Source organism: Pezoporus wallicus, unplaced genomic scaffold (assembly GCF_028554395.1).
Source record: "Pezoporus wallicus isolate ANWC-B61680 ecotype Strahan unplaced genomic scaffold, APGP_CSIRO_Pwel_v1 contig_14689, whole genome shotgun sequence".
Classification (NCBI taxonomy): domain Eukaryota; kingdom Metazoa; phylum Chordata; class Aves; order Psittaciformes; family Psittacidae; genus Pezoporus; species Pezoporus wallicus.
Window position 1 is genome coordinate 712,076 of NW_026637698.1, and position 26,209 is coordinate 738,284.

General features: G+C 47.7%; 1 protein-coding gene across 4 annotated transcripts; it reads right to left on the bottom strand.

Moving 5' to 3' along the window:
• Nucleotides 1-308: 308 nt before the first annotated feature.
• MXRA8 (matrix remodeling associated 8) lies at nt 309-25,403 on the bottom strand. 4 transcript variants are annotated; one of them, XM_057407264.1, is made up of 11 exons: nt 25,280-25,403; nt 16,275-16,355; nt 10,395-10,415; nt 9,688-9,996; nt 9,020-9,121; nt 7,645-8,103; nt 3,323-3,481; nt 2,900-2,930; nt 2,088-2,164; nt 1,557-1,634; nt 309-689 (listed from the first exon to the last, which is right to left on the bottom strand). In XM_057407264.1, exons 2-11 carry the CDS (start codon nt 16,321-16,323, stop codon nt 664-666), a joined length of 1,311 nt encoding a protein of 436 aa, XP_057263247.1. In that variant the 5' UTR covers nt 16,324-16,355; nt 25,280-25,403; the 3' UTR covers nt 309-663. The 4 variants fall into 4 exon arrangements, with proteins under 4 accessions (XP_057263247.1, XP_057263248.1, XP_057263246.1 ...); XM_057407265.1 differs by lacking the exon at nt 16,275-16,355; XM_057407263.1 differs by lacking the exon at nt 25,280-25,403 and having other exon boundaries at nt 16,275-16,379.
• Between the last annotated feature and the right edge of the window lie 806 nt (nt 25,404-26,209).

Sequence of the window (26,209 nt, forward strand, 5' to 3'; positions counted from 1 at the left end):
ATTGGGTTTGCACTGAAACAAAAACAAATCAAAAACAAGCTTAGAGTGAGAAATACAGAGTGAGGCTTCCAGAGCTCTTTGGAGCTGATCCCAACCCTACCCTTGGTCATCTGTGAGCCTCCCTTTTCCCCATTCATAATATAAGGTATTTACATTGAAGGGGTCTACTCTTTGTACTTGACCTGGAATATATCAAGTGTTGTGTGACACTGATTTATGCCTCCCTACGAGAGATCACAATCAGGCTTTATTATTTTCCTGATGAATACACTACATGGAAAATTGCCTGATATAATGATGGCTCAGGATGAGTGATGCAGGTTGGTTTATTTAAAGCAGTAACATCAAAGCAAAAGGTCTGCTGATTCAGCTCATAAAAATCATTGATGCATAAAACCAACAATAATATCAGGAAAGAAGAAGGGGAATAGAGGACTGGGAGAACAGAAGAAGAAAAGGCAACCCAAACCCATCGTAAGTGCACACAAGACAATCTAACTCTTTCAAAAAGCATTTGCAAATACCCTTGTGCTTAGTGGGGAGAAGTCTATGTGAAAAGATCTATGGTAACTGGAGAGACATGATATTGAGAAAAGGCATCTCTCTTCCATTTATCTATCTTTGATTGAAGCTTCTGGTCCAGCCAGCAGCTTGGGAATGTCTTCATTTACAGTATTCCTTCCTGAAATCTGAAAGCAAATGAAAAGGAGGTCAGTAACTGGAGAGAGAGAGACTTCAAACCATCCAGAGCAGCACACAGTAATACGGAGTCAGCCACACAGTGACAAGTGACCATGTGCAGTCAACCATGTCCCCAGTACCCTCTCTGGAAAGCCCACAGTGAGATTTACTGGGAATAAACTATTGCAAAGATCACCTCTGCAAAATACAGGCAAAAATATCACGAGAACTCCATTAGGGTCTAAGGCAATCCATGGATTCTCCAGACCATTCCCTTCTTGATAGCATTTCAGTCTCATTTATTACATTCTAAATTCATACAAGGAGTCAACAACAACTCAGAAGCACTGTTTGCTGTAAGTATGACTCTACAAACTGAGGCACAATGCTCAGCATTAATACTGGATAAGCAAAAGGAGATTCAGCCCCTCGAGAGGGAGAGTTGTTTGCTATTGTTGGATGAAGTAAGTGCCTGCCCATTACCCATAAATTACTTCAGCTCTAAACACTCTCTTCTGCACAGTGTTTTCATCCCAAACACCATGCCAGGACATTTCTGAGCTACACCTCCCTCTGAGGTTACAGAATGCACTATTCCAGCCCTGCCAGGCATTCTTTTTCCAATAAAGAAAAGAATCCATGTGTGCCACGCCAGAAGTCTTTAACAGCCTAATCACCACTTGCATCTTGCGGCTCCATGATGAAAGCATAGCAAGGCAACTAGCTTCTCATTCCTGCTGCCATTTGTCATGATGTTTATCATTCCTCATTGGGCTGTGGCTTGGTCAGCTCCCTGCTAAACTGTGTTCTTCCCTCCTGCAACCCATCAGAAGGCTCCTGCAGCCACCAATTAGGGGGAAGCAAGTCGTTATTACCTTTGTCTAAATCAATGTTCTTTGCTGGGAAGCTTCTGGCTTGCTCAGCCTTCTCCTTCAGGATGTTGTTTTTGTAATCTGTGTAAAGGAGGAGTATAATTCACACAGCCATTAGGACATTAAAAGCAAACAACACTTTACAGGCAAGGCAGATAGGTGATGGGTCGTTCCCTGCAGTACTCCTGGGTCTGGCATCTCCAGATCTCAGCAGGGAAAGGAAAGCTGCTATGACTTAATTTTGCCCCTGGCACTAATCAGTTATGCATATTTCAGGTTCCTGCTCCTCACAGGTACCACAGAGTCTTCCAGCATATAACACAATGCTGGAAGGTGAAGGTCACTGATGCACTTATCTAGGGGGGGGCTCTCCCGAGACACACAAGGAAGGATTTGGACTTGCTGCTGTCCTGGTCTCCAACCCACCCTTTGCAATCCCTTTGTTCTTTACTTCAGCTTCTGTGTACACCTCTGGGGCCTCAGTTACAACCAGTTTTGACCTGGTTTGGAGAACGGCTGCTGGTTGGTGCATACCCAGCCTGATGTCTTCACTTCTGTATTGAGTCAGATCTGTTGTGTCGACTGTAAACTCTTTCAGATTGACATCCTTCCTGGAAAGGAATAACAGTGAAGAACGGTCACATCCTTTAATAACTGGCTGCTTTCACACTTTGTCACAACAGCATTCCTAATGCTGCTTTAGAGAATTGAAATGACACTGTTCATCTGAAGTATGACAGACAGATCACAGCACTGGCAACCACTGTACATGGGTGCTTTTCCTGCCTTTGCCCTTATTACTAGGGAATCTGGTTCTCCTCTCTCTTTCATTTACTGTCTTTTCTATTAGCACCTCGAGATCTCTGGCTGTGGCTCTTCCTTCCCCATGTGTTTGTCCAGAGCTTAGAACAATCTGCACTGGAACTTCCCCATCTCTTCCACTTTAACAATATACAGTAAAACACAAAGGAACCATCTCACAGCAGGGTTTACAGTACATCTGTGCATGACCCCTTCACCACTACCTCCTACTGACATATCACAGAACAGCATCTCTGAATCAGCTCCCAAAGTATAACAAGAGGAGATGCAATTGCTCCCTAACATGCAATCATCATGCAAGGATATATTCCTGGGAACATCACACTAATAATAACTGGAGTATAAAGCTGCAAAAGAATTGAGGGAAAGCAATGAATAAACTCTATCTAACAGCCTGTGCTTTACATGGCCATTAACCAGATCCTCAGCTGGTTCAGGCTCTAAGTGACAGCTGAGGGTTGAAACCCAAAAGTTCATTCTCATACATTCTAACCCTAGATAACAGATGCTGTAATTGTACTTACTCTCCATATTTCTTCACATTGTATTCATAACCTGAACAGGGAGAAGAAACAGAATGAGCGGTTGTATCCAGCCCAACCAAGCCCTCCCACAGAGCAGCGAGAACCACAACACTGTGGGCTTCTTCACAACGCTCCTCATTTGTGATGCTCACGATGGTCACTTCCACAACCCCTCCAATGAACAGGAATTCAGGTGTGCTCCAATGCCACCCTTCCCTTTACTCAGCAGTTGTTTTTACACCAAACTAATGAATCTCTCTTGGCATCAGCACCTGCAAAGGCCTCCCCAGTGTGTATGTTGCTGCTTTCCAGGAGAGCACCACTGCCTTTAGCACTGTGCTGTGCAGTGATTGCAGAGCCAGCTCTGCTGCCACAAGCCATCCCAACAGGGCACCACCAGGGCTGGTGGTTTCCAGCACTCACCTCTCTGCCGGCGCTTGCGGGTGATGAGCACCACAATGATGAGGATGATGATGAAGAGCAGCAGAGTTGCCAGGATGTAGCCCAGCTGCTGGAAGAAGTGCAGCCGGCTCTCGGGAATGATGACATTTATCACATTGTGGCCCCTGACAACGTTTGGATCTGATGGCAGAGGAGAAGGAACACAGGCTGATGGTTGTAATTGGTACCCAAAACAAAGCACAGTCACACGTGAGCCCATACAGGGGCCCAAATCCTACAGTGGTTTGGATGGGAAGGGAACACTGGAACACTGCCAGGGATGGGGCAGCCACAGCTTCTCTGAGCACCCTGTACCAGCGCCTCAACACCCTCACAGGGAAGAGCTTCTGCCTAAGAGCTCAGCTCAATCTCCCCTCTGGCAGGTTAAAGCCATTCCCCCTTGACCTGTCAGTACAGGCCCTGTAGTGACCCTGAAGGAGCTGAAAAGCATGTTCAGTGAATAGCATGAAGCAAAGGGCAAATAGCAGCCTAATTCACAACATACTGCACTTCTGTCAGATGGAAGATGCCTCTGCTCTTCACAGGAACATTTTACTTCCCAGGAGCATGAAATACAGTGACTGTTGCACATTCCCTTCCTGCTGCCTGGCTATGAGCATGTCCTTGTTCATTGTAGAGGGCGAGTCCAGCAAGAAGTGACATTAAACAGCCCCAGGTCTTTCTGCAGGGTAACGAAACCCTCCTCTGGGTCCCTCACAACACACACACACCATGCTGCTTGGGCTCCAGACAGCTGAAGTATGAAGCAGCCCCTCCCTGCCAAGGGTTATAATTTACAGAGTGGGAGGAATTTTCAATGCCAAAGAATGAGTTTCCTTTGAAATAAAATTATATTAAAAAAAATAGAAAACTCAATAAAATAAATAAACCCCCCCAAAGAGAAGCCAAGATTCCATCTGCGGGTGCAGCCGCGCTTCAGTTCCGCAGTGCAGGAAAGGGTAACTCAAAACCCTTTACGTGGAACATTTTTGTACATCTCAAATAAATAGGTCAATGTTTTACACACAGAAAGAGGAAGCGAATGCTCTGCCTGCAGCAGGCAGAGGAATGGACAAATCCAGCCCAGGCACAGGCAAACCCCTGTGCTGGGAGCTTTGCTCTTCAGAACAGAGCTGAATGGGAGACCTTCACCCCATAACAGGGACCAGCCACAGAGCACCAGGCAGGCACCAGTGTGTAGTTCTACCACTCCCTTGGGAGTTCAAGCCTGTAAACTGGTCAGAGGGAATAAGGGGAAAGATGGGGGGAAATACCCCCAAACCCACAGTGCCATTTACCAGATGTGTCCTAACGTGAGGAATGCTGACAAACTGGTTCCAGTTTGTCTCCAACCTCTAAAAACACCAACCCACCGACAATAACTCAAGTAAGATGATAGTGGATTGAAACACATACTTTGAAACCAGAGCTGATGCTGCTAATGCAACACCAGTCCTTGAGAAGTGAGAGGATTTAGCATATGCTCTGCTCTGGTAGCCTTCCACTCCAGTAATATTCCACTTTACACTGGCATTGCTTGATGCTGTGTGCTTGCTGGCTGCAGTGCTGGAAACTGGCATGTGTTTTTCACCACTGCTAAGCTAAAACCATCCCAAACCAACAAACCCACTTGCAAAGCTGCAAACAGTCCATGTGACAGCCCTGCTTTAGGAAACCTCTGGATCTCCTTCAGCAGCTGCCATGATGAGATGGCAGCCACTGGAGCAGCAATCAAGCCAGAAGTCAGCACACACAAATGCGTTCTATCCCTGGCTTTTTGTTTGCTCACCATGCTGTGAGACAGGGATGGAGCTGAGTTAAACTTTAGTCAACATTGGAGAGGTCACTGTAACAACAAACAGTGGAAACAGAGATTCAACAGCTTGGAGCCTCCTGGGCTTACTCAATCAAGTTATAGCAAAAATAGATGTTGTACTAGTGTTCTGACAGGGCATCGCTGCTGCACTTCAATGGGCATCACCCACTGAGCATCACCAATGGGCATCACCAGGGAGGCAGGAGAATGTACCCCATTTTTTAACTGGGGAAACTGAGGCACTGAGTTGCTCCCACTATCTGTCAGTGCTTAGAAGAGCATAACTAAGGCAATAGACACCCCTTATCCTGTTCTGTAAGCATGATCTGATCAGTACATCTCAACACAGCACGTCCATCTGCCTCTAATTCACTCATGGGATATGGTTTAACTACTGGAAAAGAAGTTCTAACAGGGGGAAGAACATTACTGAGGTGTAAAGGGTTAGATGGTTAGATTCTTCTGCTGGGAAAAGTAAAGAGCTTTCCAGAAAGAGGGCTCCCAAATGCTGGGTATGTGTCCCAAGACTGATAAAGGACTGAGTTCAGCAATAGGTATGAGACACAACAGATGCCATTCTCCAATCACTTGCTCCAAAGCAAAGGCAGAGTAAAACTGCACTGAGTTAGTAGACACACACCACATTTAGATCCCCGAGACTGAGAGCAGAACTGAACTCATGCTTATATTCAAAACAGGATGGAGTTTCCTGTCTGAAAATGGCTCCAGGCCTTGGAGATAGGCCAAAAACTATAGCTGCTTGCTGCAAAAAGCTCTTTGGTTTGCTTTTCTTATCTCCTGATGTTTCATTCTGGTTTCGTGTCCTATCCCCACATTCTATAGGGTCTTTCATGGAACGGGGCAGCACCTCAGCCTGTTCTGCTATACACAAACAGGACATGTCCCAGCAGGCTCCCCATCAGCAGTGGGCTGGAAACAGGCACTCCGGATGTCTCAGCTTCTTTCACATTCCCATAGACTCAGCACATTCTTGTGTGTGGTGCTCCCAGACCAGCTGAGGGTTCACTGCCCTCGGGGGACAAAGCTCTCCAGGACTGTTCTTTCTGACAGTGGCAATGGCTTTTCTCATGAAGACCAAGCTCCTCCTGCACCAAGGGCACTACTCCAAGCTTACACAGACCTGGTAGGTTCTAACTTCAGAGCAGGCAGGACAACAGCCAGGAAAGGGAGGAATCAATTCCTGGGTGGGCAACTCGGACCACAAGATCTAGTTTCCATCTGCACAATGGGATCTGGAGAGGGCTCAAGGGCAGCAGGCAGTGAGGATGGTATTTGTATGGCCTGGTTCCCATGTCAGCTCAGCCCCAGCATCGCATCCCTGCAGCACTGCCTGGCTTTCCTGGACACCAAGCTCAGTCCCAGGGGGCAGGTTTAGGTTTCTGTGACTTGACAAAGCCAGCTGCTCCAGAAGAATAGACCTATTTAAACATGTCAAAATTCTCTATGAAGCAGTCAATAAATATTAAACCACAATGAATGTTTCAAAATGGTAATAAGAAATTAGACCCAAAAGACTTAAATATTGAACTTGGGATCTTTGGTTTCTTTTTTGCTGCCTGAACTGAGCCTGATGGGTTTCAGCTTGGGCAGGCTCAAAGATGAGAGCTCAACTGCACTGGAGAATGGGAAGATTGGTTTAAGCAAAGCTGAAGGGAGAAGAAAAATTCCTGGTGCTCAGTTCTGCACAGTCTGGCCTCTTGCACAGCCCAAACCCTGTGCAAAGGGGGGAGGAACAACCCACACCTGTGATCTACACCATGTAGTAACAGCAAAGGCAAGCAGAATGGGCCCCTCAGCCCCACACCTTCATAAAAGCAACCAGGAAAGGGAGGCTGTTAGAAAAACAGCTTGTTTGCCTTAGGGCATGTCAGCGTTAGAGAGCAGAACAGGCTGCAGAACTGCCCTGGAGCTGGACATGTTGGCACTACAGCTAATTAACCCTGATGGGTGACACCCTGACACCCACTTTGGCGCAGCAGTGTTAAAGCAGCTCTACAGGATCCTCACTAGTATCCTACACATGCAGCTCCCAAAGCAATGGACACAGCTCAGAAACAACCAAGACAAATATACTAGAGCCATATACTAGTAGAGAGGGAAGCAAGACCTCACCTACTCTTCTAATCCTGGGATAGGAACAACCCTTGCTCAAATGTGAGAAACCTTCATAAAGGAAGCCTCAGTGCTGCTCTAAGCAGCACCTTCACTTCTGGGGTGCCTATGGCACTTCTGCAGGGCACAGGTTTGCCTTGACAACGCTCCCAGCTGCTGGCACTGAGGGATCCCTGCACACCACTGTGGTGGACAGGAAAGGCAAGGATGCTTTGGCATTTGGAGCAAAGGCCTCCCGAGGTGATGGTGGGGAGTGATGTGTTCTATTCCTGTGGCTTACTGAGCATTTTAGAGCTCAAAGGTGCAACTGAGATACTTATCTCCTCAGTCAGAACCACTTCCAGAGGCCACTTACCTACGGCTGGGGCAACGTTGTGAGTTGTGAGGTTCACCACCTTCTTCTCTCTCACCGGCTCGGTCACGAAGACTTGGTAGATCCTGCGCTCATGCAGGCCACAGTAGTGATGGTGCAGGTGGCAGGAGTAAGTGCCTTCATCTGCGCTTTCCAGCTCTGAAATCCGCAGGGAAAAGTCACCCAGGGCAAAGGCTGTGTCAGTGATGTTCATCTTCTGGCGGATGAAGAGAGGCCCATAGGAGCGGCGCTCCCCAGACGCATAGAGATCAATGAGGCGGTCGGCCCGGTCGTGAGGAACCCCCGGGGGCTGCCTGTCCCAGTGCACCACTTGCTGCTCCTCCTCGCTGTGCCGCTCAGTCCAGATGTGGTTGTGGTTCACACAGGGCAGCATCACAGTGCTGCCTTCCAGAGCAACAATCACTGGCATTTCCCCATCCCAGTACTCATTTGCATCTTCAGCTGTGGAGACAACACGAGCTGTGCAACCTTGCTGTGCGCATCTTTACATGCTTGTCCTACTCTTAAAGACACCCAGGCTCACCTAAGATTGCTCCCAGACCTTGCAATCCTCTAAGACATCCCCTCCAAAGATCTGGAAGTGCCTTGTCAGTAAAGAAACACACCTTTATCCTCTACATCCTAGGTCAATGCATTAAGCAAGACCACTTTCTTTTCCTTACAACAAAGTTAATCCCTTGCTTCAGAAAGCAGGAAGTATATTCTCTCTGCAGGCTAAGAAGGGAACAGCAATAACAGATTTCATCTTCAGTATGCTGCATCCCAATCCTCCATGCAGGAAATGTTTCTCTACCCACAAATGCCCTAATTACTGGAGGAGTTCAAGAAGCAGTGCTCAGTACTTTGTTCTTGACAAGGAATAACAGAAGAACCAAAACACATGAGCAGACTGGGGCTCACAGGCCCCGTCTGACTGTTTTTATTGCATAGAAACTGTGAAAACAGCAGAAGAGATGCATTTCTCTACCATCCCATCAGCATTTCTACAGCTGCCAGCACAATCAGCTCCAGTAGGTTCACTTGTGCACCAACAGATTTAAATGGCATGGCAGTGATGCATGGGTGGCACACACTGCAGTTGCCACCAGCCCTTAGAAACTTGTTCTTAGAGCTGGAGTTAAGGTGTGGCAACTTGAGGAGGCTTTTTAACTACAGGCTTCTCAGGGCAAGCTCACCAACCAATGCACGCAGCAGATCTTTGTGGCCGAGCTGACTGATGATGGATTGTTACTGGGGATGTTCCACTGCTGGAGCAGTAAACATGTAGAGTATACATTTAACTCACCAGGCTCCAGGCACTGTTTGGCACATGCCAACAAAGTTGCCAGTCCCTGGCAGAAAGGACCACCACACTTACCTTTCTTGGTGATATCTAGGCGGATTTTCACAGTTTCATATAAGTGGCAGTAGTGATGGTGAAGGTTACAAGAATAAGTGCCTGCATCACTCTCTGCAACATCTACAAAACAGGGAAGAGAGGGGAAGTTCAATGTTCTATACTTAGGCAATGATTACTTTTGTCATTTACACCGTTTCCCAAATGCCCATATGGATGCAAAAGGACCTTTATGTAACTTAGTTCTAACCCATCCTTATTGCCAGGGTAGGGTAAACAGAGAAGAATCACCTCCCCTAATACAATACTGTGTTCAGGTTATTTGCTCTTCTGTTTAACATACTTGTATTAATAGATGGAAAGAGAAAGCTGATTTCAGTTTAGCAAAGAGCAGGCACAGGATGAATGACATTCTTTTGTTCAAGTTCAGGAACTGAAATACAAAGGCCCACAAGAAGACCATGTCACTTACAGGCAATGAGTTGTTATCAATTCTCTTTTAAAATGGGACTGTTTCAAAGGGAAACAGAACACTGTTACCAGTGCTTCAGATAACCTCGTGTACCTTATTACCTGATATTTATTTACTGATAGAAAATACTCTGTAAAATAGCCATTTTCACTGGAAAACACCAAGTTAATCCCTCCATTCTGCAGAAGGTACAAGGAGAAAAGAAGCTGCTTAGTACCTTTGATCACCAAGGAGAAGTTGCCATCTGTAAATGCATTCTGGGGCATGAATATCCTCCCCTGGTTGTAGGAGCTGTAGACTCGCTGAGCTCCAGCAGAGTACATGTCACACAGCCTCTCCATCTTGTCCCCATAGTAGCTGCTGTACACATCCCAGTGCACCACACGCTGGCGGTCGTTGAGGCGATCCTGGGTCCACACCATGCGGTAGCTCTTGCAGGGCAGCACAGCCTGAGAGCCCACTGCAGCACTGATGTTCAGCACTGACACTACAACACTGTCCTGGGGGTTGGAGGCATCAGCTGGGACTGAAAACCGGGAGCAAAAACCAGAGTTACCAGATTTATGGCATGTGAAGAAGGCACCAGACCTGTCCCAGAATCTCTGCACACCTTCCATCCAAAAGGAAGCAACTTTCAAGACCAATACAGAGCTCTCTCATGGAGAAATACAATAGAGAGCCACTTAAAAACACTGATTTCATTTAGTGAAAGCAATGTCTATGATGTGTGTTATCAGGATTGCAGATTCAACCTATCCTTCCTAATGTTCACCCCCAGTTTAATTGAGGTTTAGAAACACCAGTTCATGGGATATATGGTCCAAGCAGTTAGCACTGAAACCCCCAGTGCATGCCATGGAATCAGAGCCCCTTCATTGCTTTTCATGATCACAAAACCAGGCAGGTTACAAAGAGATCACTCACCTGAGTATAAATGAACAGAACCTGTCAAAACAGAAAAGAGAGTGTTACTGACAACAAATAAAGACTCCAAATCTGCTCACAGACAGCAGCAACCTCCTCTGCTATTATTCCACCTATTCTCTGTTCATACACTTGTTTAACATGTGTAATGTGGTTAAGTCCAGAGGCCCAGACCTTGGTCAGTCCGTGCTGCAGCAGTCACTGTAGTGACCGAAGGCCAAAAGTCAACTTTCATCTCCAAGACTCCAAACCAACCTCCTGTAAAACTGATGGTGGGATTAAAGCATTGAGGGAATTCTGTAACTCTGGAGTATGCTGAGTCAGTCAGATGAGGAGTGCTATGACTGGGCTGTTTTGCTTCACACTATGACATGACACTCACGGGGGGCAAGCACATCCATCATTTGGGAGCATCCTCCCCAGAGACTCTTCTATCAATCACAGAATCCAGACTGGTTTGTGTTGGAAGGGACCTTAAAGCTCCTCCAGTTCCAACCCCTGCCACGGGCCAGGACACCTTCCACTAGAGCAGCTTGCTCCAAGCCCCATCCAACCTGGCCTTGAACACTGCCAGGGATGGGGCATGCTCTGGGTGCAGCTGCAACTCTCTCCAACTCATGTGACTCAGATCTATGCAGGAAGAACTCTGCAAAAACTGAACTCATGCCTTAGTCTCTGCACTTCTCTGGTCCAGTCCCTCCTGCTCTGTGTGTAGGAGGGGGTGAGGAGGTCACCTGGCATCACGCTTTGAGGGCACGGATCAGATTCCCAACACAATGACATCGTTCATCTCTAAGCAGTCAAACCCAAATGGGTTCCAGCAAGATCATTAGATGTTTTGTCCTGCTAATGTCATGGGCACAACGTTCTCCGGACAAAAGCTGCATTTCTTGTTTAACCCAGGAATTGGGAATTCCAAAAGAGAATAAATTCACTCCAAACTGGGGCTCTTTTAACCACCCCCAGTGCACGGGCTGAGAATAAACCCCATTTGCTCTCCTTTTCCTATCACAAAGCCCTGGGCAGTGCCACTAGAGAACAAAACTGAGCAGCACTGTTGAGCTGCCAGTTCAAAGCCACTCCTAATGTAAGTTCTTTTTAATACAGTTATAATCTCAGCATGACACACACAAATCTTGGACAAAGTCTGTGCTGTCCTGGATATAAGAAAGAGACATCATACACACAACATTATAATTCCATCATCTGATGGCCTGTCCTAACAGGCTGCAAAATGCCTGATGGTAACATATCAGCTGCCAACCTCTGTCTCTGGAAGCCAGGACTCGGATTTAGCTTAGAACAGCGAAGGAATGATGCAAAGCTCTTTCACAGCACCAAACCACCCTTCTCCAGGAGAAATCAGTCTCACTTGCGACAGGACAACCAGCTCTCAGCACAGCATCCACGTGGATCAGTGTGACAAATGTGCCTGAGTTGGTGTTTGCCCTGTGACAAGGGAAGAACACAGTTCTCAGGACATGCACAGTGGTTGTGTGCTAGGGAGTGGCGTGTGAGAGCTGTTGGCTGCACAGCCACAGCTTCCACAGTCCTGCATTGCTGCTCATGAACAGCCAACTGATTTGGTGCTACAGAAACATCCTCTCCTGGCTCGGGCAGAGGAATGCATTCACTTTCCTCCTTTCCTCTTGGAAGTTAATGTAAAAAACACCGAGCCCAAACGCAGCATCATAAATCTAACGACCAAAGTATCCACCTAAGCCTTGCAATGTGCTCTGCTCAGCAGCCTGTCACAGCCCCAACATCATACCAGCACTAACCCCTGGGCCTGTATCTTTTAGCTGGCCCCATTGGCATGGTGAGGACCACCCAGGTCCTAACTCCATCCCACCCACAGGGGCTTTTAGCCAGGCTGGGCTGGCTCAGTTACAGGCATTTCTCCAGCAGCTCCCAAACACAACTCCCTATAAAGCAAGGAAGCAGCGAAGCTGTCTGATGTGACAGCTTCTAGATAAGAAAAGCTTGTGTCTTGTGGGCTTTGACAGCTTCTCTTTCCCTCCCTAAGCAGCAGGGCCGGAGCACTCTCACCTACTTGACAATTAACACTCCTAGGTCTGCTCCTCAGTGACCAGGAGATGCTGTTTCCCACTGGGAAAAGGGAAGAGTCCATTGATGCCTTGCCTGCATTTTACCATATTGCTGTTTTGAGAAGTCCTTACAAGAGGCATGGGAGCTCCACAAGACAAAGAAGGAAGAACTGACTGTTCCAATCCCCCAGCAGCGCTGGCAATCTGCACCACATACATCAGGTCATGGATAAGACTCAAATGTATTTGACATAGCTGTAAATGAGATCACTTAGAAATCTAAGGAATCTGGAATGTCTCGGATCTCTTCTATGCCTGGAGAAAGCACAACTGAAACCAAGTGACCTTCCACAACCTGAGCACTGGGTAAAGAAGGAATAAGCCTTTTTCCCTTTTCAGTCTCCTCTGCTATGTGAGACAAGCAGTGCAAACAAGCCATGTCCCCCAGCCATGCTTTCTACAGTTATTGTTTGTCTAACCCAGTAGCTACAGAACAAAGGCAGAGTTATATCCATAACCCAGCAAAGTTCACAGCTTATGAACTACGGGACTGGGGGAAACTGGAAGCAGTTGCTCTGGTGAGTCACCTGCAACTGCAAAACCAAGTGAAAGCTCAGTTTTGCAATCACAGGATTCCAGGACCTGGAGCTTCAAAACCACCAAATGCCTTAAGAGTCACCACCACGGAACTCCCTGGAGCTCTGCATAATCACTTTGTCCTCTCTGGGTGATGTACCCACAAAAAGACATCTAGATGCTGTGCTCTGACATGCTCTGTGCACTCAGCACACCCCTCAGCGGGATCCCAGACGCGTTCTGCTGGTTCCACAATGTAGGAAGAGGAAAGCAGCTTGCAAAAGCATTTCCTAATCCCTTGTAAAAGGCAGAGCCAGCTCGTACTTCTTGAATCCCATCCACTTTTCAAGTGAAGAATTAAGCCACAAAAAACTGCAGGCAAACTAGAAGGGAAAGCCTCAGGCTCTGCAAGATATCTGACATATCTGAGCTCTCCAGGCAGCATCCTTGGAACAGCTCAAACACAAAACTGTCCCTTGAGTCTTGCCTGAACAATGCCACCACTTCTCCTGGAGACAGCTGCTGGCAGAGAGCCTGCTTCACAGGTAGATGCATGTGCTAATGAAACCACTAAGTTCCTGTCTCATACCAGGGGGTGAAAGCCTACCAGAGCAGAAAAGGAAACTGCAGACACCAGAAGTACTTGCCTGAGTGCCACGCACACTGCATGGGACATGACAGCACCAGCTCTACCTGCAGTGCTTCTGCTGAGCTTAGGATGATCCTTGCCCCTGATATCAGCAGAGCAAGGAGAAGCTGCCTGGACTGAGCCTTGAGAGGCAATAGGCACCACCTGAACACAGACTGTAGCGAAGAGCAGGAAAGGAAACAATGGAGCCACTGGAGAAGTGAGCGCCATAGCCCACCAGGTCTGTGAGGCTGATACTGCCTGCCTAAGGAAGCTCAGCTCCCTATTCCTTTGCACACCCTCTCTGCTATCTCCTGGTCTCAGCTTCTTTTGCTCTCCTGAAAAAGGAAGAGACATCATTTGACATTAGGAGCACAGAGGGATGGGTCAATCCTAGAGAAATGACATGTTTTTCACAAAATCTGTGTCAGATTCCTTAGTTTTCCCATAAATCCCATGGGAGGTTTATGCAGGGGATTTAATGGTCTCTGTAGAGCCATCACAGTTATTGCAAAACCAGCAGTTTGTGCTACCAAGCTATTTCCAAACACTTCTGGAGAGTGGCAGTGGCTCCATGCTGGCTCCTCAGGGAGCTGACCCCTCATCTAAGGGGCCATAATGGCTCAGGATGCAGTGACATCAAGGTGACAGCGACACAAATGGGCTCAGCTCTCCTCTCATTGCCGTGTCTTTAAGCCCCACTGACCAGTAACCAGGACTAACATCTGGGCCCACCTCAAAGAGGCAAAGGAGGGAGGTGGGAAGCAGTGCAGTTCCACCTAGACATGTCCCACTCCCCACCAGTCCTGCTGGGCTAGGACTGCAAGACCAAGCTTTCCAGCCAAGGTTTCCCTTACAAAGCCAGCCTTTAAACTGGGCTTTGATCTAAGTCTCTGTTTAGTTTTAAAGGCTTCCTGAACAGCTTTCCCAGCAGCAGAGTCTTCTGCTTCCATAGAGGATGTCAGGACTGGAGAGCCCTTAACTACCCATCCAATCCCCACACTTCCAACACCTCACTGCAGGTAGGAACATGCTCATGAATTGGCAGAAAGCAAGAATGTGCTACCTCAGCAGAAAGGAAGCCTACTGCCTGGACAAGAAACTGATCTCCATCTTGGCCACTGCACCACCAGGATCCTCACAGCTTTGCCCCAACTTTCTCACAGCCACTTCAGATATTAGCTGAGATTTATAAGCCCTTCTCTGCTTTGTGTACTCCATGCTGGCTCTAGGCCCACAGCCTAGTTTGCAGAGCCATTCCAAACACAGTGCTGTTCCTCCCTGCAAGACATTAACACTTGAGGGTGTGGTTTCTCTCCAGAAAGGATCAAATATGAAACAGCACCGATTTCATCCCTTCTCCCCTCTTTCTATCCACTCATGATGTTCTAACCTGGCTTGTATGGGGACAGCAGCACTCAAACATCAGGGCTGCCTGGCATACAGACTGCCTTCCATCTAAAATACACCTCAAAAGAGCCTGTCAGCGATCACCCATCCCTGGGTGGGATGCTGTTGGCTCTATGCAGCTTCCCCACTGCTCTACAGCAACCCAACCTGCTCTTCCTGCCCTGAGTGCTCCCCAAGCACCGCCAACGTGCTAAACCACACTGGGGAGCAGCTGGACTGGTTGGTGCCTCTGAAATCCAATATATGGCCTCTCCCCCTCCTCCAGGCTTAACCCAGCCCCATGCACTGGTTTTCCGAGCCACTTTAACCCTTCTGTCCCTAGGACTGATCCCACACGTTGCAAATTGCTAAACCTTGCCTTGAGGCATTGCAAAACCGGGGATGATGTGGTGACATGGAATCTAATTAGGGACCAAAGTGAGAACTCTCCAGCTCCCCCCATCTGCCTGCTGAGGAATGCTGAGAGGCTCAGGTGGTTCAGCCTCAGCCTTCCATTAGCAAGGCTGGGAAGAGCAGGGGGTCACCAGTGCTCCTTGCTTCCTACCATCAGTTCTTGGGAGCTGGAACTGGTCCTTTGCTCAGAGGTGCTTCCTTAGAGCCCAAAGCGTGGATTTGGTGGAGGTCTGCATTAATCCCCAAACCTTCTGCCATCCAAGCCTTCCTGGGCTTTCTCTGTTTAGCTCGAGGGGATGCTCTCAGCACACTGAATCTTGTTTCAGCTCCTACAGAAAACTCTGTGATTAAGGAACAGGTAGAAGCCATTCTGTTCCTGTGAGCTCTCAGCCCCTTCTTGCACCTTACCCAAAAGTGAATTTCTCTGTCTCTAACGTGATGCTGACCACAAAACCAAACCCAAACCAAACAGAAACCCCCACATTCCATTCTTCCCCTCCATCCCAAACACTCACACAAACATCAGCTGGTTCTGCCTCTTCAAAAGTATAAAATAACCTTGGATCATGGGAATCTTGCTACAGAAGCTTTACTGTAGCCACATTCAAGCTCAGTATTTTAGAGTCTGCTGATCAAGTAACTGATAGGAAAAAAGAGACTGCACAAACATGCTGGAGTATATTCAAACCCTCAACAGTTCTCCATTCTCTCCCCGTTCCCACTTTTCCATGACAAATCCATGATTCCCTCCTCCTAAACCTGAACAAACCCTTCCAAAGACACCAGTTCAGCCCCCAGCCCATCACGCCAGCACCAGGAGCTTACTTTGCTGAAGCACTATCTGCCACAGGAGGAGTTTTGCGAGCTGCTCCATCGCTCCCGCAGCGACTCCGTGTTTCCGTCTCACTGGAAAAACAAGTTGAAGGCTTCTTTTTTCCTCCCCCCCCCCCTAACTTTTTTGTTTGGGAACTGAAAACCCCGTGACCTCACCAGCTCCCATCCCGGAGCTGGGGACAGCAGCTCATATTCGGCACTTACTCCACCTCCAACTTCCAGCTCCCCACCTCCCCGCTCCACTCTCCCGCTCCACCTCCTTCCTTTCCCCAACTCGCTCTACACAGTTCCTACAAGCACCCACTCTGCTCTTTCCCCTCCCTCTGGGCCCTTCTGATCTGCCCCTGGCTTTGATGTGCAGTCTGATGGGGTAGAGCTGGTCCCACACAACTCTGGGCTTGCAAAACAATCTCTCTCCCTCCCCCTTAGGGATGGAGCTCGTTTTCCTTGTGCTTTACTTGATCCAGCTGTTCCTTCCTTTGTTTGACACTCCTCCAGCTGTCTGCCTGAGACTGGATTGATTCTGATGCCTTCAGTTTTTGATCTCTGCCTCCTCATATGGTTTTACTTCAAGCTCGAGTCACCAAAGACAACCTGGAAAACAATACGCTGTCCTGTGATTTGTAAGCAAGGGTTTAATAGCAGCTTTCTCAGCACAAGGGTAATAATGCCAGAGACTGGGTATGTGGGAGCTTAAAGCAGTGCAGGCAAAAGGGCCTAGAATGCAACTAAAAGCCCCAGAATACTGCAATGGGGGGCCCAAGTTTCTCTATCACAGCTGGGTCAGACTTAGAACTTTTGCTTTTAGGCCTTCACACAAGAACTGAACTCTGCTTGTAGTTACTTGGCTGGCACTAAGACAAAGAGGCAGGACCTGACACACTGCTGCTCTTCTCCTTTGTGTACTCATAATAGCAGCCCCCATAGCAGTGCCAAGCCAGCAACAAGTGAATCTTCAGCACTCTTTGCTCAAGGGGAATACTTGTTAAATTACATCTCCCAGCTCCTAAGGCCTGAACTGATGTGTTTAACTGTGTTTATATAACCCAGTGCACTGTGTCCCACTATGATTAGGGGTGTTAATGCAGTCAGTTACTGAAAACAGTCCATGCCAAACAGCAGAGAAAGCAGCAGCAAGTTCCTAAATGCCAAACACTGCTTCACAAGTGAAAATCTACCCCTGTGTGTGTATGCTCAACTGGAACAGGTGAAACCTCAGCCTAACCTAGAGGGCAGCAGCCTTAGGCTGATAAACCATTTAGAACTGGTTTATCTCCTCTGCTGCCTAGAAGCATTAAGACATTTCTCTTCCCCATAATCCAAGTTCTGAAAACAGCAATTCATTTCCACTGGAAAAGTCTATTTCAAGTGGGACAAGATGGTAAAAGACACTGAGTCAGAGCAGTCCAAGTGCTTTCAGACACGGGTATGAAAGGTGCAAATGTCGCTTTAGACTTGGAATACGGCTCCATCTGAATCCAGCCTTGTGTAGGCCTAACAGCCTAATCCATGTGGGTGGCTGAACCAGCCAGAGGTCTTTTAATACAAGACTTGCAGGAAGATTGCATGAGTGTAATGTCAGGAACTAGCACCTACCACTGTAGCTGCGGGCAGTACATGGTACAAAATGAAATATGGGAAAGCTTTCTGCTTGCTGTTGTGAGATTATGGTTGTTCATGGTTAACAGCAGACAGAACCAGACACTTCCTAAGAAATTCCAAGAAACCACTGGAGCTATTATTAAACAACGTGTCCATTCAAAAGCCTGCTGTCAGCTCCAGCAGGTCTCCACTTTGTACAGAACAGATACAGTCCAATTATAACCCTAATGCAAACCATAGGCTTGTCTTTGCAAGCCTCAGGTATCTGCATTGACCCAATTCCACAGACACCTGCGTGCAGCAAAGGCTCCTCCTATGTTCCTCAATTGCAAACCTGCTGCAGATTCTCAGCCATCACAAGGCAGACAATATGACCCACAGCAGCTGAGGGGCTGGGCTGGTGCTGAGCCACAAGGCTGGTGGCAAAAGGAGCCTTTGCTCTCTGTCAGGCCATGGGGCCAGAGGAAAGGCTTCAATCTGACAGCCTTTCGTTCAGCTGCGTCAGCAGAGGCTGGAAAACGCTTGGCTTGTGGGCAAGAAGCTATTCTCACTGCACAGGCAGCAGACCCAGCACCCTCTCCTGCCCTTGGTTTCTCTCAGCCACAAGCAGAACCTTCCAGGCTGCAATTCCAGGTTGCTTTCCCACCTTTCTGCCTCCCAGCTTTGGCACTGCAGAGGTTACAGCCTGCTTCTCGCATGACTTCTGGGATGGATGCAGATTGCTGTGGTTGCTGCTGTCATGAATTGGCTATTTCCTGACTGAAAGAAGCCAAGTTGAGGCCGAACCCACTGAAGGCTCCTAAAGAAAACCATGCACTGAGCAAAGAGCTTCTCGGGGTTCAGAGGGAGAGGAGGGAAGGGACACAGGAGGCTCTCACACTGCTCTCTGCCTTTTCCTCACTCTAAACCTGCAGTCTCTACTCAGCGTTGTATTCCAGAGCTTTGCTAGTCCAAAAGCCCCTGCACAGGCAGCTGTGTCAACACTGCCCCATCAGGAGCTGGATTTCTAACCAGGCTCTCCATAGAGGCAGAGCTGGGCAGCATTCCCCAGCCCTCCTCCTTCCTCACTCCCTGAGGTACTCTGGGGATGGATTCTCAGCTGCCCGCTGCGGCACATACAGCTGTGCACCCTGACCACAGCTCCTGTCCAAAGGAAGCAGCCTCATCCATGCAATGAGAGGGAACCTTCCAGCATCAACCAAGTGGTTCTGCTTCCCAGGGCTCTGCACCTGCCAAGCCCAGCACAGAGCAGGCTAACAGGGAGAAGAAAGGCCCCTGTGTTTCCAGGCACCCCTGTTTAAGATATGAAATAAACAGTGATAGGAAATAGCTATTTCATATAATAGCTATTTCTTATCTATTTCAGATACGAAATGCTGGTGACCCAGGTGGAAAAACATCCCTGCCCAAAGACAGCACAGGGTCACAATATTGCTTGCCTTGCAGGAAACAATAACGGGCAAGCCATGTCAGCCAGGAAGTTTCCTCTTCCCAATCCCTTCCATGTTAACACTTTTGTTTTCCATGGCCACAGGCTGCCTCCTATGAATCTGATCTGAAATCCACCAGTAGAGAAACACTAAGCAAGTATGAGATTAGGAAGAAGGTCTGATGCCAAGAGGTATCCTCCACCCCTCTATTGCCTTTTTAAGAGCTATTAACCCTGGGAAGCTGTAGTGGAAGTGGCCACTGCTGTCCCATTTTCAGAGCTCTAAATGTATGGAATGTATTAAAAAGGAATGCCAGGATTAATGTTCTGTTGACACAAAGACACAAATCACAGCACAAGGCCTTATGGACAGGACTTGTCAGCACTCCATGCTTGTTACCAACAGCTCCTTCGGATCCTCTTTAAATACAGGACCCATAATACTCTGCCATGATCAAAGGAGAAAACACATCTACCCATGAGCAGAAGCAAGGATAACGCCTAGAACTGAAAAAGTAATAGGGAATGCTACAGCTTGGGAATAAAGAGTTCTAATTGACAGGTCAGTAGCAAAGGGAGCAAGGATCCTACAAAGCTAAACCACAAGCAGAAACAGAGCTTTGCATGGGAACAACAAGAGGGGTACTGCACATCAGGGTTGATGGATACCGATACCATTTATCTATATACTCAAATAACCCTTTTTGTGCCAAGTGATCAACCTGTAACACACAAAGGGATGAACATGCCCCATATCCACTCCCCCTAAGAAAGACCTAGTGTGGATCAGGGGAGCCTTCAGAGCTGGTGGAAAAGAGCAATGTCACAGAGAACCATGAGGATCACCGGAGGGTATGTGCTTCCCGGGTGGCTTCATTTGGTTGCAAAGCTTTTCTCATTACAATAAAGCTTTCAGCTGCAATGAATCCCAGAAGCAAGGCTGAAATAATCCAACTTGCAGCAAGAGCTGTGAACTAAAAGGACAAATCTGAGACCCAACCACAATGACAGGGCTGTGAAGTGAAGCCTGTCATTATCCCAGCGATGTAACAAGCCCTGTCCCTCTTTCAGACCCAGCATTACATTTGTTCCCTCCCCCTAAGTGCTAAAGCCCCTACTGTGCCTTTTCTGAAGAACAAACTCAGAATGACAACTTGGGGGTCTGGCCAGAGGTTTTTCTGCTTTACTTCATTGGAGTCCACTGTGATCACCAGCCTGGGATACAGTCATCAAAGCAGCAGCTAAGGAAAATATCCACATGCAGTGTATGAGAATGGCACATCCCCGGCACCATTTACACTAGGTATGTATAAAGCAATATGATGGAAAGAGTTAATAATACCCCTGGCATAATCTGTTTCCAGCAAAGAGAAAGGTGAAGTCCCCAAACCCACCCCCCAGAGGTAGTGACTGCCATGGTCTGAGCTCTGCTATACCCAAGCACTTCTGAAACAGAATGAGAGGGCTGCCCAGGAACAGTGCTATCTGGGGGCTGTCCTTTGCAGGCAATTCAGCTCTTCCTGTCTTGGCTCTCCAGCTGGAAAACTCTGCTTCCCTTTGTGCCAAAGGCACTGGAGCATAAATCGATTAATGTGAATGTCCAGGTATTTAGGTGGAAGCTTAAGATTGTTTTGATCTTCTGCTTAATGCACTGAGCTTTGCAGCTTGCCTAGGAGAGACTCAGACATGCACAAAGGAGTTAAACTGGAGCACACAAGCAGGCTGCTCTCCTACTGACTCCATCAATACTGTGCATGAGTGTTTCGGAGCTCCTCCAGCACTGTCCTTGTACAGGTCAGAGAGCTCTGTCTGCATCCTTTGCCATCAGGCATCTCTACAGCTTGGTCTAGCATGGCACAATATTTAAACACCCCCTTCTGCTGGAATGCAGTCCGCTGCAGATTCCTGGGATTCATCTCAAAACCATTAATAGAAACCAGTTACAAAAACAGAGAAATTGCCCAGGAAACCAACATGGATTTTTTTCCCCTCCAGTCTGAGGCCTGGGGATTATTTTTCCAAGACAAAAAATGCATTTGGGTTATTTTTCCACAACATGAAACCCAAAAAGCTGGGTTCAGGGTGGGAAGAAAAGCCAAATGTGCCCCTCAAAACCATCAGAGGCAGATACTCAGCAGGTACCAGTCAGCAAACTTGCACTATGTCAGTTTACACCTGCTGGGAATCTTCCTCATAAAACCTTGTGTTCCACAAATACCCCTCAGATCATATATCCTGCCACTAGAGAGCTCTAGGGAATGCTGACAGTTGGCTCCCCTAAAAGAAAAGAGAATGAAGAGTCTCTTTCACTTTGTCTTTGCTGTGGATCCCACAGAGCTGGGCTTCACCAGAGGGTTTTTCTGGTGCTGAACAGATTTGCCTATTCATAAACGTATCCTGCCATTTGTAACCTGTGAAAATCACTGTCAAAGCCCTGTAATCAATAAATATTTGATACTAAAGACAGTTCTTTTGAATCAGCATCAAATTCCACACTGCTCCAAATGAGCAGCTGAAGCAGATGCAGTCAGGCTAAGTGTTAAGTTAGTTAAGTCCTAATAGCGCACGCAATAAGTGTTCTCACTGAGGTGATTTTGCTTTAAATGGTGTTTAATATAAGCACAACTTCCTCAATCTCAGCAGGCAAAGAGACCTGATCCAGGGAACACTTGAGTACTGGCCTCTATCTCCTTACTCATTTCTTTTGAATTCATTCTTAGGTACAAATCTGAACTGGGGTTTCAATCTACAGTCCCCTGCACTGTAGCAGTGCCTCCTCGTACAGCTGAAGGAGTAGTTCCAGTAGATGACAGCAGCAACAGGCCGTGATCTTCCATCTAGGCTAGCCCAGCAAGAGAATTCCACATGGGCAGATGTTCCCTATTTCTTAGATATGAAGTACCAAAATCATTATTGTATTTCAGGTTACCCATTGGCACCAACCACCATCCTTTGTGATAGAGAAGGTCCACACAGGATCAAAGTGCTCACCCCAAACAACACTGACTAATGAGAAATCCCAAAACAAGCAGCAAAGAGATCAGGAGTGGAAACAGAGACACAAAGCAGCACCTCAGCGAAATCCAGAAAGCACAGAGGTCCATTACAGTTTTCTCTAAGTTTAATACCTTTGGCATAAACCAAAACGTGTAAAAAGGAAATCTGGAAAATCAGTTCCTTGTAAAAGTAATTTCAGCTTAGTAGAAAAGGATTTAAGGAGCTTGTCATAACCGGTTCAGTTAAAATGCCTTTAGAAATAGACAACCTAAAACCACCTTAGAGGTTTTTTTCTGGTCCCTCACTCACATTTGCAAGGGTCTTCTTATTGATGGCATCACACTCATGTTTGCTGCACATAGGTTTTAGATACAGCACAAGCAGCTTCTGGTAGGAAAAGTCTGTAGTCTAAACAGCCAGGAGCAGGAGGGAGACACACAGCACAGAGGGAAATGACTCACCCAAACTCACACAGTGGATCAGGGGCAGAGTTAGGAATACTGCCCAGACCAGCTGCACATCAGCACCTTCCTTACTGCCTGGGCTACGCTGCTGCTCCTCCCAGGGAGCCTGGAAAGCCCTGGCACTGTGTGAAGACTGACAACCAGGATGAAGCAACTGAGGCCTAATGTGGACAGAACCCTGACTTTTAGCTTTAGGACAGCCTGTTGCATCCCTCTTGCCTCTCGGATTTCCCCAGTATTCTGATTCCCTTGGGTAAACACGAGTCATTACTACCTGCTGCTTCTTTTCAGGACATCACAGTGACAGGACGAGGGGGAATGGCTTTAAACTGACAAACTGTGTTTGAAATACTAAGTACTTGAAATATTCAACACTTAACTCCCAGTCTATTCTGAAAGCCAGTAGAATTATTAAGTATTTATCTCCTAAATCTATTCTGAGAGCCACTAGTGTCTTCAACACACGGAATTAAAAGAATAAAGATGCAGGTATGAGCTCCAAATCAGTACCTGAACCATGAAGCTCCTGAGGGGATGCAGATCTTAACTGGAGTTACCACCAACCTTAACTTCAGGAGCTGCTCTATTCATGTGTATGCATCTCTCAGTGTTCCTCTAAGGGTCACAGCAGCAGCTGTGTGCTCCTAGGAAGCAGGAGGATTTTATTCAGGGCTCCTGACAAGCTACCATGTGCAAGTGAGTACCCCAAAACTACATCCATACAAATGAGCCCCCCATATTAACTGCTGAGTATCAAGCGCCCAAGACAGAAGGGAGTCAAGCTATGACCTGGGACTGACTCACTCGCATGGGAGCTGTGGTTCTGCAGCATCTTACCCTACTCAAATCCAGGATGAAACCATTAGGCTTCGCTCTAGGGGATAGAAGCAGAGGACTGGTCCAATTTGGCAGACAGTGGACAGCACAGAGCTTCAGGAGGAAATGATTGAGGGATCAAATCACCACTCCGAACACTTACTCAGCCAGTGTGTTTGCCTTAAGAAATGGGAGAGAAGGCAGCAGCTCAAACCATGCCATCCCACCTGGCTCTTACTCATCACTTTCTAAATCCCAGGAAGAGGCACCAGACAGGCTGCCCCGGGCCCCATCTTTCAGTTCAGCAACACTCCTCTGTAAAGAAGAGGCCTGCACTTTGCATGCTTTTCTATTCCAGATCTCAAGGCAGCTTACAATTGGAAGTCTTCCAATACCTAAAGGGGGCCTATAGGAAATCAGGACAGGGGCTTTGGAAAAGGGCCTGTAGGGACAGGACAAGGGGAATGGCTTTAACCTGCCAGAGGGGAGACTGAGATGAGCTCTAAGGCAGAAGCTCTTCCCTGTGAGGGTGCTGAGGCGCTGGCACAGGGTGCCCAGAGAAGCTGTGGCTGCCCCATCCCTGGCAGTGTTCAAGGCCAGGTTGGACACAGGGGCTTGGAGCAAGCTGCTCCAGTGGAATGGGTTCCTGCACACAAGGCTGGTGGTGCTCCAGAAGTTACAGGGCTTTCACGCCCTACATCACTAAGAAGCCCTGTGCCTCTGCCTTCCTTTATCAGAGACTAGAAAAGCCTCCAGGTCTGAACCTAAAAGCAGTTTGACAGAGGAGAACAGAGAGCCTTTCTCAGAGCACACAGGCAGCAGCAGGTCAGGCTTCTCTAACATGAGAAAAGCTCAAGCCACAAGTATACAGCACAGCTTCTTTCTGTAAAGAACCAAAAGTTCTCAGCATACAGGGAGTGTCCCCTTCCTGACCATCAGCATTGTGCCTCTAACCACATCTTTTGGTCTCTCTGTACATGGGAGCAGTGTTCTGGTACCACGAGCTTTCGAAGGGACACTCCATCCCTCACGCTAATTGCGGCCCGTGTGTTGCACCCGCCTAAAATAATGAAGCAGTGGGACAGCAGGCACAGCATCCTGAGATCAGAAATGACTGGGAAAGAGTGGAAAAATGAATAGGTTGGCTCTGGAAAGGGTGCTCAAAGGTTGCCTCCCAGAGAGTTTTACAGCTTGCCTCAGGTTTGCAGGCCATTTCATTTAAGTCCTTTGGCTGAAAAGGAGGTTGCTTTCCATAATGCTCTATAATCCTGCTGCTAAATTTAGACAAACATGGAGCCTGGCCAACTGTCAAGGATAATCTATGGGAATCGTCTATGTGCTGTAGATCAATCCAAGAGGACTCTGGCAAGCGTAACTTTAGCTAAAGAGGGTGCTGCTTGCTTGCTGCAGCCCTACTCCAGAAGTAGCTGTCCCTACACTGATAGCTACATACACGTGTATTTCTATCTGCTCTCCTTTCCACATTAGAGATCACCCAAGGAGAAGGTGCTGCACCCAAGGCACAGATAGTAAGACTGCTATTTTCCGCTTTCTTTCCACAGTGCCAGGTTTTTGCATGAATTACTTGTGAAAGCTTTTCCTGTCTTTCCAAGGGCTACAATCCTCTTCCCTTCCCCAAGGGATGGATGATGTTATCAGAAAGTAGGACACATTTGGCTCTGTCCTACCTTCCAATGGGCCTGGAGCACTTCTCACAGATGGCAGGATGCTGATAACAACATGGGCCTCCCTCCTGCATCACAGACAGCAAAATGAGGCACTGGGAGCTCCCTGGAGGATGCCCATGTAGACCTGGGGGAAGCAAGAGAAAAGACCATATGCAGCAGCATCTTCTGGCCAGTAACTGAAACAGTATGAACGGTGAGGAGAGCCAAACGGAGGCCTGCTAAGCCTGGGTGACCAGCCACAGAGTCTGCCTTCAGGAGGTACCTGCTGACTGTGCTGCTGAACACATTCCAACTGGCTCTTCCCTATGGAACTCGCTGCCTTGGTGCTGACAGCATAAAACCCTTTGTCAGTGGAGGAAAAGGCTCTGACTCAAAAGCACCGAGGGAATGGAGCTGGTGAGTAACGTGGTGCTGTTTACACACAGTCACACTGCTGACTACAACGGTTGTAGTTTCTTCTACCAGTTTCTTTTTCCTTTGGCACGTTCTTCTGTGCCTGCTTATTCCCCAAGTTTAACCAATTCCTCACCAGCTGGTGGTAAACTCAGCCAGAAGCATCCTGCCAGGAATTGTTAATTCCCTTAAAATAAACCAAACAGATTCCAACCTACTGGATTTTTACCTGATGTGCTGACTCCTCACTCCGGGCTCCTCATCCTTGTCTTAGCACCAATCACACTGCAAGTGACCGCAGGACTCTGAAGTGCAGCTGCTGAGAGGCTCCAGGCATCTTTCCTCCAGACCTACACGTACCAAAGGCAATGACACTCTCAGCACAAGACCTGCCTGTTCAGTACCACGTCTTCTTTATCGAACGAGTGAAAAAACAAAACATTTTTGAGCAATATTTTATGTTAATTTTCTACTTGAAACAAAATCTTAGCCACATTTCCTAAGGAAACACAGCACATGCAGTTACCTGATGCCACT

Bases quoted from the DNA above. Each gene is read 5' to 3' on its own strand.
- MXRA8 (XM_057407262.1), bottom strand. From the start codon at position 16,323: ATGGAGCAGCTCGCAAAACTCCTCCTGTGGCAGATAGTGCTTCAGCAA. The intron at 10,416-16,274 runs GTAAGCTCCTGG...CTGTTTTGACAG, and splicing joins GCAGATAGTGCTTCAGCAAA to GTTCTGTTCATTTATACTCA. The intron at 2,165-2,899 runs GTAAGTACAATT...ATTCCTTTCCAG, and splicing joins AATGTGAAGAAATATGGAGA to GAAGGATGTCAATCTGAAAG.